The sequence below is a fragment of the Musa acuminata genome, chromosome BXJ1-9 (assembly GCF_036884655.1).
Source record: "Musa acuminata AAA Group cultivar baxijiao chromosome BXJ1-9, Cavendish_Baxijiao_AAA, whole genome shotgun sequence".
NCBI classification, from domain to species: domain Eukaryota; kingdom Viridiplantae; phylum Streptophyta; class Magnoliopsida; order Zingiberales; family Musaceae; genus Musa; species Musa acuminata.
The window spans coordinates 49,579,150-49,591,899 of NC_088335.1; the positions used below are offsets into that span (position 1 = coordinate 49,579,150).

Here is a 12,750-nt window from a genome sequence, read left to right on the forward strand (position 1 = left end):
TATCAGAAGTTTATATGAATGTTACTGTTTTATCATCATTTTTTAAATTTATTTTAGGATCTTTAATTGTTGGGCCTATCTATCTAACTTTTTTTAAATAAAATAAAATAAAATATATTTTTATTATATTAAATGGCTTATATGATGTGCACACATGATCTTCTTGAATCTGAGATTCATGATAATATATTAATCAATTCGGATATTTCAGTAGAGACAATCTATCTACGTAACTTAACTAGCTTACATGAACCAGATGAGGAGCCTCACCCCCCCACAAGAGCTCTAAGGTAAGGTAAAGCCAGCAGGAGAGATGAGAGGTGTACAGCCTCACTCCTCGTGGTTCGTGTAGCACTCACTACACGAGTTGTTATCTCCGGTGAGGAGGAAGAGGCGGTCGAAGAAGACTCCCTTCGGCAATTGAGCCCCAAACTAAACTGTGGGCATAAAGTTATGATCGGAAGGTGGGTCACCATGCCCTTTGCATTGTCGTCTCTACAGCCTCTCACTCGCTCGGTAGCAATTCATCGTCGAAACGTAGAGAGAGAGAGTTTTCCTTTCAATTAGAATCATCTTGGCCTCCAAATTAATTTCCAAGACCCCTTGCATAGGCATATTTGGCTAAACAGAAGAGCTCTGTTCTTGTACGTGAATTGGAGGATGAGAATCAAATCTTCCTCCTGTGTCGACGAAAATCTCACCTCAAAATATTGAATACACAAAAACAACTAAGCTTTGTGCTGGGTGGAGTATCCATACTACTTTTTTTGATGCATTCTGAAAATTTTGATATTTGATGCATACATGTATACCAAACCTCACGGCAATAGATAGGTTAAGGATTGGAAGGACATATTTTTAAAGATGTCAATTAACTTAACGGATAAAGACTTTAATTATATATCGTAAGGTTCTGATCTCAAGTCCCATATTAATCATTTACCCTTTGAAAAATTGAAAAAAAACATCTACAGATAAATATTGTTAGTGAATAAAATTACCGTGACTGATGAGTCAGCACGGTTAGGTGCACGGGTCGATGTCGGGAGCTTCTTGCGGAGTGAGTAGGATGATGAGGTGGCCGCGCCCTCAGGGAGGAATGCTGGTCGGCGTTGGTCGGGATTCAGGCCGGCTCACTGCTCTCCCTTGTGCGACAGAAGGTATCTCTTGGGTCCAGACGCTCGCCGCTCGGGGGTGGCCGCCTTCCTGCAAAATGGCCTTCGTCGATTGCTTTCCAACTTTGGCCCCTCCAACGAGCAAGTCAGTGGAGTATTTTTATATCGAGTTTTTTTCTCCCCCTGGCCGGGTGTCGGACAGAGGTTTTTATACTATCGTGTGAGGATTAGTTGCGCCTCAGTTTAGTGCAGCCGCTGACCTTTGTGGGATGAGATGACTTCTTTGATGAGCTGGCGTCTTTGGGGATGCCTGAGCGGCGTCAGATGGCACCGCCCCAAGCTCTTGGGATGGTCATGTCTCATAACATCTCGGTACGAAACCCGACTTGGCGTGCATCACGGGGTTTTGATGGCGTGTAGCGTTGGATTCTAACATTGGTTGGGACATGACGTGTGACGTCGGTGATGATTCATTCGGGAACCAAAATATGCCTTATCAGATATGAAACCACACACGAGTCTACTGACTGCCAATATAAAATTGGTTGAAAGTCTTCGTATCCATCACCTCTAACAATAAATAGAACGAGCATTATTCTCAACAAGTGCCATAAGAGAGCACTGCTTCTCTGAAAGAAGTGGCAAAGGTGCAACAGATGCCTTCTGCGGCATAAACTTATTTTGGTGGTAACCTATGTAGTATTCCAGAATCTAGCATGTTTGGCAGGCACACCTGGACTTCAATCCACAGAAACATACAACAGAAAGTCTCAGACGTACGTCAAACTTTTGGCCTCAGCTGATCTATTGCACACCCGATCATCTTTTTCACAGGCAGCTTATTGTTGTCACACGACGTAAAGCCAAACTCTGAAGCAAAGAAATAGTCTGAATTACTTCGCGGACATGCATGAGACAATGGCATCAAAGAGACAATTCATCGATGAGCGATTGGGACTGCTGATGAGTTGAGCTGATACTGCTGCAACGGCTGACCTTTAGTACCTCCAAAGCCTTTTGAATCTCCAAACTCATGGCGCTGTCCACACTGCCAGAAGACAACCTTCTGTGAGACTTCTGGAGATGGAGTTTGAGTGAGCTGCTGCTCAGACCTGCATCCTTCCCACAGATGGGGCAAACCTTCATCATCGGCTTCCGTTGCTGCCATTCCATTGATGCCTTCCCATGCAGTTGCATGTCAAGATCCAGAAGAGTCTTAGCGAAGCCATCGTTTGGCTGGGCTCGGCGATGCACCTTCCTGAGCATACTCCACGCTTCTGATAGAGTGAGGCCCCTGGAGCAAAGAATTCACTCAAAACTGACCGATTGAATGTATCTAATTCATGTACAACTGAAACATTAGATCTTTACTTTCGCAGCATTAGATATGCAAGTACCACAGTCGCACTCCGACTTTTTCCTTCAAAACAATGGACCAATATTTTCCCTCCCGAGTGTTCAACATAATCAATGAAATCAGAAGCCTCATCAAAGAGGTTGCTGATATCTTCATCATCACTATCACTTATCTGCAACACAAAAACCATGGACAGCCTTGCCTCTTTCAGTAAAGACTTTAGTACAGAGAGGAAGGAGTTTTCACTTGGGAGAGCAATAAAAGGATGTAACATGGTGGGGATTGAAATTTTCTATGAATTTTCAAGCAGCAGATTGTTATCTTTGCAAAAGAATTATAAAAACTAACAATCATCGACATCTCCAGGAGGTAAACTCTTGGAATCTTTTACTCAAAATCTTCTCAAGTTACAGGAAAAGGGTGACACCTTTAGAGGTTGATCCTTAAGTTTGCGAATTATGATCCGTTAATGTACTCTAACCTAGCATGAAGCCTTTGGACTAAATTGGTACAAAAACAAACACACATTTCACCAGATAAATCAGCTTAACTTTCACAAAGAATATCTTTTTCCTCTATTGTCCTTGTTTCTCTGTTACCTCTTGTACAATTAACTGTGTGAATATCTAGTGCAAGACTCTCTGACGATAATATGAAAAGCTTTTGATAATAAATTGGTGACTGAATTGAGGCCAATACCATATATCCAATTAGATATTGACATTGCTCATGCAGTTCCTTGCCGTTATTTAACTTGGCAGGCAAAAGAAAACTCAATTTGTCTAGAAACCAAATGTGGTGGTCATGGATCCACTGGTTCACTTAGAAGCTAGACTAATCATGAAACACATCTGATGCATAATACCTATGGTATGGAAAATTCACTGGAGCATTTATAAATCCAGAAGATCTCAATGCATTCTGAATCTTAGGTGGCAAAAATAGTACTTGTGTAGTAGTACTTCATTGTTTCCGTGTACTAATCATCCTGATAAATAGCAGGTCTAACTTTCTGAGATAAGGAAAATAAGTGACCCATCTTAATAGGATAGATGATGTCATTATTTTTGCATAGTAGTGGAGTAGCAGGTATGTACCGTGGCAAATCTAAGCAGACACCTTAAAGCAGAAAAACCACAGACTTGATAGAAAAAATCCCAGTAGTCTACTGTTCCATTGGACAAAGAAAGAAAATGCTGCTTACGGAGAAGTTTTGGTACTCAAAGAGGTAAGGATTTTGAGAATCTGATTGCCCGATTTCATTTGCACACAAGCACAATATATGAGTGATACCCAGGTGCTGAAGGGTGTACATAGATTTTGCAGCCAGTGCTCCACCAATATAGAGATAATCTGTAATAGGAGAGGGCCGCTCTGTACTGGCTGCATCAGAGATAAGTGATATTCTCTCAAGAATGTGCTCGAGTCGGACCTGGAAAAGGACTAGCAGTCTTAGATTTTGTCAATTGGAATGGACATAGAAGCACATTACCTTCAATTCATAAGCATCAACAGCGATGTTGTTATCATTCCCCTCAAAAAAGCCTGTAATAAAATTGTTCTCTTCACACAGTTTCACCACATCTGTTCTAAGCATTTCATTCCACTGTTCCAATTCCTTGCTCAACTCAGCATCTACCTATGGCAGGCGGTATGTTAATTAAAACTGCAGGCAGCAGCAAAATGCTGGTAATTCAAGAGTCAAACAACAAAGCAGTAGCCAATGACATAGTTTATACTACTTCTTACTTGCAAGAAAGTTCCAATACATAAAATTTCATAAGTTGAAACAGGGTGTTCCATAACAAGTATATTTTCTTAGCATGTCCAGTACTCTATATGTTTTATCATTAAGATCCTTTCTAATGACATAGGCTTCGTCAGGTACTAGAGAGACAAACAGTGTCTATCAAACTGGATGATTTAAAGAGGAGGAAAATGTTTTATGCAAAGAGAACCTTGTAAATGAATTACAAAGATATTCCTTATAGAAAAGCCATGGACCGATCAATGGGAACTACCAGAGGTCTGGCTCCAGAAAAACTTTCAAAGCCTTCTTAATTGGCAGTAAACCTACCCTTGGTCTTACTAATAGCTGACTTCACCCCTTTCATATCTTTCACAACATTCACATTGCTACCAAATTTAAGCTTCTTTCTCCTAAGATCTATCTTTAACGCCAAATTTAATTTAATTTGATCTTATATAGGCCATTCTCAAATGAGTTACAATGCTAATAATTGTTAACAGTTATTGTCCTTTGGCATGATTCTAATTAGAATTTTAATATATATGTATATACAATATAAATTGTAGTTTAAATTTGGATTCTATACCAAATATATTCACACATGTTTGGACAAAGATTGTTAAATTCTTGTATTATGTAGTGTAACAAAAGGACCATAGCATTTAATTTATCAATGAACATGAAAAATGTAGATTCATCTAATGGAACTTAAGATCAATATGATCTTAGTTTTCTTGGTAGATTATTTAGATTCTATCATCTTGGCTCTATCCTGATTACACAAGCAAGTCGATGTAGCATTTTAGGAGGATATCCTTCTAAGATAAGTTAGAGTCTCCACTCCCCTATAGATATCAACCAGCCTAACTCAAATGCCCTTCAACCATAGTTTCATGCTCAAGATATTATTGACTTAAGTATGATATAGCAAGCGCAAAAGCACTTCTAACCTTAGTCAACTTGTTAAAGTCACGAAGCTTCATTGTCAACCGCAGGCGAGGAGCTTCTCCACTTCCTTTGAAGTACCTACAATTCCAGTTCTCTCGAGAACCAGGAGATATGTCAAGGCTTTCTCGAGACCCTAAAGATTTGTGCAAACATCTCCGAGATTCGGAATCACTAGAATCTGCATGTGTCTCATGTACACCACGTTCCTTGCATGACGGGAATTGGGAGTTGAAGTTGCACCAGGCATATTGTAATGGTGACTCAGAAGCCCCAGAATCATCCTTGTCTGACTCACTAAAACTTTTACTTATAATGGACAGAAACATCCGTAAGATACCCTCTAGTTTCTGGTACAATGTCAGAAGAAATATATGGAAACCTTGCAGGTCCCTAAGAGCACTACGAAATCCTGCTCTGAATGCATGAACGATAGTTACCATATCAGATTCAGACAAACAAGAACAAGAATCACCTGGTGCATCAGTGTGCTCAGGTCCAGGAATTCCCAGCTTTCCAAAAGACACTTCGTAGAGTAGATTAGAAGAGAACTCCAAGTTATTGATTATAAGCTCAACCACCTTAGGGTAACTTTCTTGATCTCTTGCCCGTTTTCCTGCAGGAGGTCTGCGAGGAACCCCTGAGTCAATGGCCACAATACAAAAATCTGAACTTTTTCCACATTCTGATCCTTGATTAAATGTGGATCTGGTAGTGAATGTGATGCAACCATCAGAGCCCTCAGCTGTAATCTGAGGACCATAAGAATCTAGTCTGCCATTCACAGAGATTGCTCGTCTCCCTTTCTCCTCTTTTCTAAAACTTTTCACTATCCGCGGTTTGTATCTTCTAATGGCAGAATCATAATCTTCATCAAGTGCATCCATGTTTGAAGAGGTCATTTTATTCGAAAACAAGAGGTTAGCTTGATTCCCACGCCACCCAAGTTGAGGACAGGGAAGTCTATCCTCATTACGAAGTATAAGGTCCAAGACGAAGACCCTGCCAAGTGCTTCAGCAGTATTTTCAGCAGCTTCTCTTGAATCAAATGCATTTGGATTTTCCGCCAGAGGTGAGCCATGAACATAACTACCACAAGCAGAAATTTGAAGAAGAATTCGATAAGATGTGGTTCTATATTAATAAGTAAGAGATGAGTTAGTGGGCCTACTTCATAAGGAAAAGGCACCGACTCAACTCAAGTGCTTCTAACAACTCTGAGCATGTAACCTCACCCACTTCATCTCCACTAGCAACTGCCATATCACGTGCTTTTTCTGCAGCATCCTTGATCATTTGCCATTCTGTGCTAGAGTTGTGGATCACTCTCGCCTGAAGAATCAGAGTATTAGAAGAAGCAAAATTGTAATATAACTGAGTAATCAAGATGGGATAATCAACAGAAAAAAGGTGCACACTTGAGGCGTCCTGACTCCAAGCAACTTTGCAAATTCATAACCCAGGCGTTCTGATTGTGTTGCCATTCTTGAGGGTGCAATTTTAATGACTGCAGCAGTGTGTTTTGGTGAAAGATCATCGTCGTTCCATGTGTTAAACAGAGCAAAGAAGACTACACCTCCAGAATTTACTGTCACCTGTATCACCAGCCAATGATTAAAAGCAAAAAGATCACGAGAAATAAATAAATAAATAAAATTTTAATAAGAAGGACAGCTAGTGGCAAGTTGGCATATTTAAAATAACAAACAATCATCTCAATAAATTTTCTCAGAAACTGCTCCTTCAATAAGATTTCAAAGTACAAGTTAGACACATTGGACTATGAATCTTGCGTGCGATACTCAAGATCAAAGAAAGATAATAGTGTCTAGGTAAACACAGACAGCAACCATTATTAGAACTCAGCTCAGTAGAAAATGCTTATGCTAACAAGTCTTTTTGCTTGCATTATCAACTTACAACTCTTCAGTTCAAATTTTCTTAAACCACTTATGAATGTTTTAACATCACCAACTCTAGAAAATCAAATGTCTCGGGGACATCATTTCTAGTATATGATCTAAAAATCAAAATAGCTTCTGTAAAAGGAACTGTTACAAAGGTTTTCCCCTCTAGTGATGTCCGGTCAATTGTTCTCAGTGAAGTGTCATGAAAACCAGCCATTGACCTATATACGTTTGTTTCTCATCAAAGGAACAATAGAGATGGCAAAACATAGTGTTTGCATCACTGGTGATGGGAATGCCGTGTAGTAGTTTCACTAGTTAAAATGAATCTTTATCGATGTCCAAGCCCAAGAAGGAAACTAGATCATCCTCAGAAAAAATGAATATATAAAACAAAAAATAGCACAAAGTCTTTTAACTTCAAAATCAAAATAGTCAATCTTGAAGAATTTATAAAAGGAACAGAGGTAATCAATTCCTAATAATGTGCAAGGATCTTGCAACAACAAACCTCCAAAGCTTTGTTCAGTTCATCTTCAGAATATTCGTTACTGCTTGTGTGTTTTGTGTGGTGTAGGGAGTATAGAGTATCCCAGGAGATGTCACTTGCTCCAACATCTAAAGTAGCAGCATTTCCAAGCTGATCCCGCAAACTAATTTCTGGCACAAGGCCTGGAGGCTGCGATCTTGTTGCAGAATTGTTAGGTTTGTCTGAATCTGATACTTCTGCCCTGTAGGAGGAAAGAATATACAAAAGATTCCATATTTTTTGAATTAATAATAGAATTACATCCTGGCAAATGAGTGACCAATTTAAAAGCATTAATTTTCCATCACGCATTCACCATTGTTGTAAAGGGTTATTACCTTAGGAATCGGGTTTAACCTTTTGCAGTTTTATCGGAAAAGATTAGGAACGCTTGAGATGCAAAATTGGCATGAATTTGTGGCATCAAATGATAAAACCAAATCAGCTGAAGAAGAGAAAAAAAAAAAAAGTCCCTTTCTCGGTAAACAATGGTTTCCATACTCTACATTCCAAGCAAGAAGCACCTCAAGTTGCAAGCAATTTATTTTCTATGGGCTCAGATACTGAGAAGAAACACCTTCTGGATAACATATTCTTTAAATCAAAGCTTTTTGTCAAGCGACGATACATAGTAAGTCACTAATCTGAACATTCCCCGAGCAAAGAGTGAGGAAGAAATGAGCTGCAAAGCTAAGAGATTGCAAATGCTGAAAATAAAGGGTAAATGCCGCCATATTAAACCTTGTCCGTGTACCTGCAGCCAGGGGATGAAGTCGAGACTGGAAACTCGGGCGGGAGAGCTTCGAGCGTAGACAATCCACGAAGGTTACCCGAGGACAGACACTTGCCGCTGCGCCGGCGGACCACTGCCACCCATTCCTCGCATTCCCGCCCCATACCAGACTCCGCTGAGTCTCGCAACTGCAACCAAACATCTCTACTAGCAATCTTGCCGATGAAAACAGAAGAAAGATCCCCATTTTTGGAAAGAAACGTTGCAGGAGAAGAGAGGATGTGGTGGGTTTTCGTCTACTTTTTTCCTTCTTCTCTCTCGACCGATGGGTTCCGTCTCTTCCTCTAGGCCGATAATATTTAAATGCAAGGAACAAAGACGGGGCAGCCGGTACCTTGTGGTCGATCTGCTTTGGTTGTTCCTCGTGTGCCATCGCAAAGAAACGAGAGTCTGTCTTCTGTTCGTTGTCTTTGTCTTCTTCGTCTTCTTGTTGCGGTTCTGCTGCTGCTTCTCGCACGCATAAATTTCCCCGTCTGGTGGGAGAGTTGGGGAGAGGCCAACGGTCAACGTCATTGCAGGGGAAGGTTGGCCGCTTTTGTCGCCCAGAAGCGAGGGAAAGAAAGAATGTCCCATTTCCGCTAATGCCTCAGTCCATTCGGACGATGATCCACCAAAAATAACGACTTTCGAAGCTTAGTAATGGCGGAGCATGATGTAGTGGTCTTCCAACACTTTGCGCACCGGCGCCGTGGCTAAAGGGACGGATGACCGACCAACAGAGCACTATTATATCCCCCACCTGCCATCAACCGGTGAGTTCTGCGGTCGACTTGATACCCCATTGGGATTGCTGATCGCTGCCTTGGCATCATAGCGATGATTCAGAAAAGTTAAAGCGAAACAACCAGCATTATTTGGAATCCACTGTTTAGCTTAGTATCTCAGCAAAGATCACAAACCCCAACCAGGTAAGTAAAGCTGTTGAAACAGGTCGTTGTATAGTTACACAACTTGGTGTGGCAGATTTACACCACCTCACTCCACACGTCAACCATAGTCACAGATATATAGGGCAATCGACGCAGTGGATGGATGGAAGATGATGCATCGACTTGAACCATCACAAAATTTGTTTCACCGATCAATGCATTCGAACCAATGGATGGTACAGGTAAGAAGACGACTTCATAGAGATCAGACACTTGTTTGGTACCGCATCTTAAGAGGGAACTAACTGCCCCTTTCACATCATGGAAGTTGGCTCTTACTGGGCCAGAATGGTTTGGGATTCTTGTTCTGATCACAGATTCCAAGTTTCACCATAAATGTGGCAGTGCAACCTTTCCCTATGCCTTCACTTTCAAGCCACATCTGTCCTTCCATGAGGCTTACGAACCTGATGATGCAACTGGGAATTGTTATTGAAAAGCTAATCACAAAAAAAAAAGAAAAAAAGAAAAATCAACAAGGCAAGATACGATCCATGTACCAGTAGAGACAAGACACAAATCCAGAAGAGGTCCATTGGAAAATAACAAGAAAAAAAACAGAAAAAAAAAGGCTTACGCATACTAATTTCAGTGGACAAAACCACAATCTCTAACTCAAGGCTCCCATCCTCCAGCTTAGAAAGATCCAAAACATCACTGATAAGTAAGTGTCACCAGCAGATCTACTACTTTTTAACACCCATTTGCCGTTGTCCAGAAGTTAGCTCAGTTTCGAGAAGTAGAGATGATAGAGCAATAATTGGTAGCATGTGAAAGTGAAAATGCTACCAGGATACCACCAAATTCATAGAAAATTCAGGCTTACATAAACAACTATATGCCAACACAATTGGCATAACTGAAGAGATGTTCGAAAATGACATTCTTATAGGTTTTTTCGGATGAGTTATCCCCGATCGATGTGGAGAATGGGGTGTTCAACTTGGAACACGCACACGCGCGCGCGAAGACCAATTTGGCTAGCACGAGTAGTTCAACATGTTCTTGCAAGTGGGGGCTCTTCATCAGCAAGTATATATCTTGCCTGCGGGAGCGCTGGGATTGTCCGTGCATCGCACGAGTGCTGCGGATCAGGATAGGATAGCGCCCCCATCACGGACAAAAAGGTATTGTTCGAGTGCCAACGGTTAGTGGTTGCTTTGCTGTGGCCGTACTTTTCGTTAAACAAGTGACATGAAATTTCTCATTTTTATTATTATATCGTGTTGGCTGACCACATTCCCATACAGGCAGACTTGCATGGACTGATGCATCGACTTGGATGACGTACAGAGGTTCGTTTCCATGCTCAGTGTTCAATTCTTAATCTATATTGTCTCTTCTACGGACAATCTGGCGAGGGAATGACAATTGTAAGCTGGACAGCGTTGGAGTCGAAAAGGCGCCCTCGCTACTCGGGGGATCGATTTGGATTCTTCGATTCTCGTACACACGCGGACACGAGATGATAGTCTTTGATATATATATATATATATATATTATTTTTCTTGACAATTACTCGCCTACGGAACCATAATTTGCCACGTTTCGTGCAATCAGCAGCTCATGAGCTCGCTCTGGTGGAAACAGGAAGAATCAATAGTCTTGGTGATGTCGATGGTCAAAAGCATAGACTGTTGTTTTCTTTTGAGCAACGCCTTCTAATTTCGCTCGAGCCGATAAATAGCTATTTCTTTTGTAGGAGGAGGGGTAGATATGCTAGGTCGCATCTCTGCGAGGATGGACATGTAAAAGAGCACCTAATTTAATTATATGATGATTTTGATCTTGAGAGTTTCGCGAGAAGAGTCCTTGTCTTGCACGACCCGGTCAGTAGCTGTGTTAACCGAAGAGTAAAGTAATAAACACGATCGCACCGTCAAATTGTTGTTATAAATCGAGACCCTTTGGCTCGGCTCGTGCACGCAACAGTCGCGAGCGGAGAAAGGAGAGACGAAGAAGGGCTTCTTTACCCGCGACGTTGATGGCGGTAAGGGTTTCCTACCTCTCGATCTAGACCCTCCTCTTCCCCTCGTCTCTTCCTTCCGGATCCCTAAGAAACCCTAGCCCGAATTCCTCCATCCCTCCCCCCCCCGGTTCGGATTCCAAGAGAAGCTGCGGTAGTCACGAATCGGCGATGGGCGCCCAGGGCAAACCCTCTAGTTCTTTGAATTCCCTGGTAAGTTCGTTTCTGGGGCTCCGAAAAAAATTCGATCCATGCTGCTTGATTTTCGTGTAAAAAATCTTTGTGCCCTAGACTCGTACTTGTTATTGGCACGTTCTTGACGAGCGGCTTACTTGGCACTACTCTGGGTGATTTTTGCGGTCAATGGTTTTTCAGTCTGTCGAGCTTTTAGTTTGTTCGTACTTAATACTCTTGATTTCCGTGAAAAATTTCCTTGATTACTAGTTTCTTGGCAGCTTAGTTGACCCTCTTGGTTATTCCAATCTTCCACTGTACCGTTGTGTTTTTATGTGTGTGTTGCTTGTGATTTCTTGCTTTATATCCTGTTGAATGTACCTTATGATTTTTGATGTGTCCTTGGAGTTAAGAAAAATTGACATGCCAAGACTTTTATTAGCTTGTGGTGAAATGTGATGTTCACCTTGGAGAAACAGAGTGGTCTACTAGCTAATGTGTATGGGACGTGGACTACTGCTTGGCACTATTATCCCAAAGCTCGCGTTGGAAGAACCTGAAATAATAATGATATTGTTAGCCACGCAAATTACATCCAGCAAAACATCCAACTGTGCTACTTGTGGGCAAATCTTCTTTAGTGGAAGAAATGAACCATCAAGAAGGAAACATATTCGACCGTGGAGTGTGACAATGGAACGCATCTTATTTATCAAATATGCACTCTCTTGATCTCTTTGTTTGCAGAGAAGCTGGTACAAGAGGAGAGAAGACAAAGAGAGAGAAACAAATCAATTTATTTCTTCTTCAGGCAAAATAATGAGTACAGAAGCCATTTATTTCCTTTTCTTTTCTTTGCATCCTGAATTGCAGGAAAGCTGCAATCATTTTATATTTTGCTTAAGACAGATGAACTTGTGACAATATAGGATGCCATCAAACTCTTTTTGTTTAAGATGTCCATTAGCCATTTCCAAATCATCAACCTTCATGCAAGAGTAGCACCTGCATAAGTGGTTTGGCGATGTCAATACTACATACTAGGCTTTACTTTGCAACAAAATGCACCAGGAGGTTTCATGAGAGCCATGCCACATCAGGCATGTGTTTGATGCTGTTAGTTTTTGAAGCTTATAAGAGTAATTTGTTCTTATCCAGACCATTCATATTTTATCTTCAAGTGCAAGGGTGAGATATATACTGAGGCTTAGCGTCCGATAATATTTGGTACTACTATCTTGAGCTGAAGTGCATTCTCTTTATTCACTTCATGCTTTGACAACTT

General features: G+C 41.1%; 2 protein-coding genes across 5 annotated transcripts in view; one reads left to right on the forward strand and one right to left on the reverse strand.

Annotated features, from left to right (window-relative positions):
• Positions 1-1,761: 1,761 nt before the first annotated feature.
• Positions 1,762-9,309, reverse strand: LOC103999566 (dual specificity protein phosphatase PHS1-like). Its single transcript, XM_018818306.2, has 10 exons — positions 8,731-9,309; positions 8,358-8,524; positions 7,586-7,805; positions 6,586-6,762; positions 6,339-6,499; positions 5,173-6,256; positions 3,965-4,111; positions 3,677-3,904; positions 2,487-2,644; positions 1,762-2,409 (listed from the first exon to the last, which is right to left on the reverse strand). Exons 1-10 carry the CDS (start codon positions 8,767-8,769, stop codon positions 2,040-2,042), a joined length of 2,751 nt encoding a protein of 916 aa, XP_018673851.2. The 5' UTR covers positions 8,770-9,309; the 3' UTR covers positions 1,762-2,039.
• Positions 9,310-11,237: 1,928 nt separating this feature from the next.
• The window catches only part of LOC135586660 (uncharacterized), a 43,200-nt gene continuing 41,687 nt past the window's right edge, over positions 11,238-12,750 (forward strand). For all 4 annotated transcript variants that reach the window (XM_065084484.1, XM_065084486.1, XM_065084485.1 and 1 more), the window contains exon 1: positions 11,238-11,504. In XM_065084484.1, coding sequence (XP_064940556.1) covers positions 11,463-11,504 — 42 coding nt within the window. In that variant the 5' untranslated portion in view covers positions 11,238-11,462. The remainder of the gene's footprint in view (positions 11,505-12,750) is intronic.

Excerpts from the sequence above, each read along its gene's own strand:
- LOC103999566 (XM_018818306.2), bottom strand. The coding sequence starts at position 8,769 with ATGGCACACGAGGAACAACCAAAGCAGATCGACCACAAG. Across the intron at positions 8,525-8,730 it reads CAAAGCAGATCGACCACAAG|TTGCGAGACTCAGCGGAGTC; the intron begins GTACCGGCTGCC and ends GTTTGGTTGCAG. Across the intron at positions 6,763-7,585 it reads AACTGAACAAAGCTTTGGAG|GTGACAGTAAATTCTGGAGG; the intron begins GTTTGTTGTTGC and ends CTGGTGATACAG.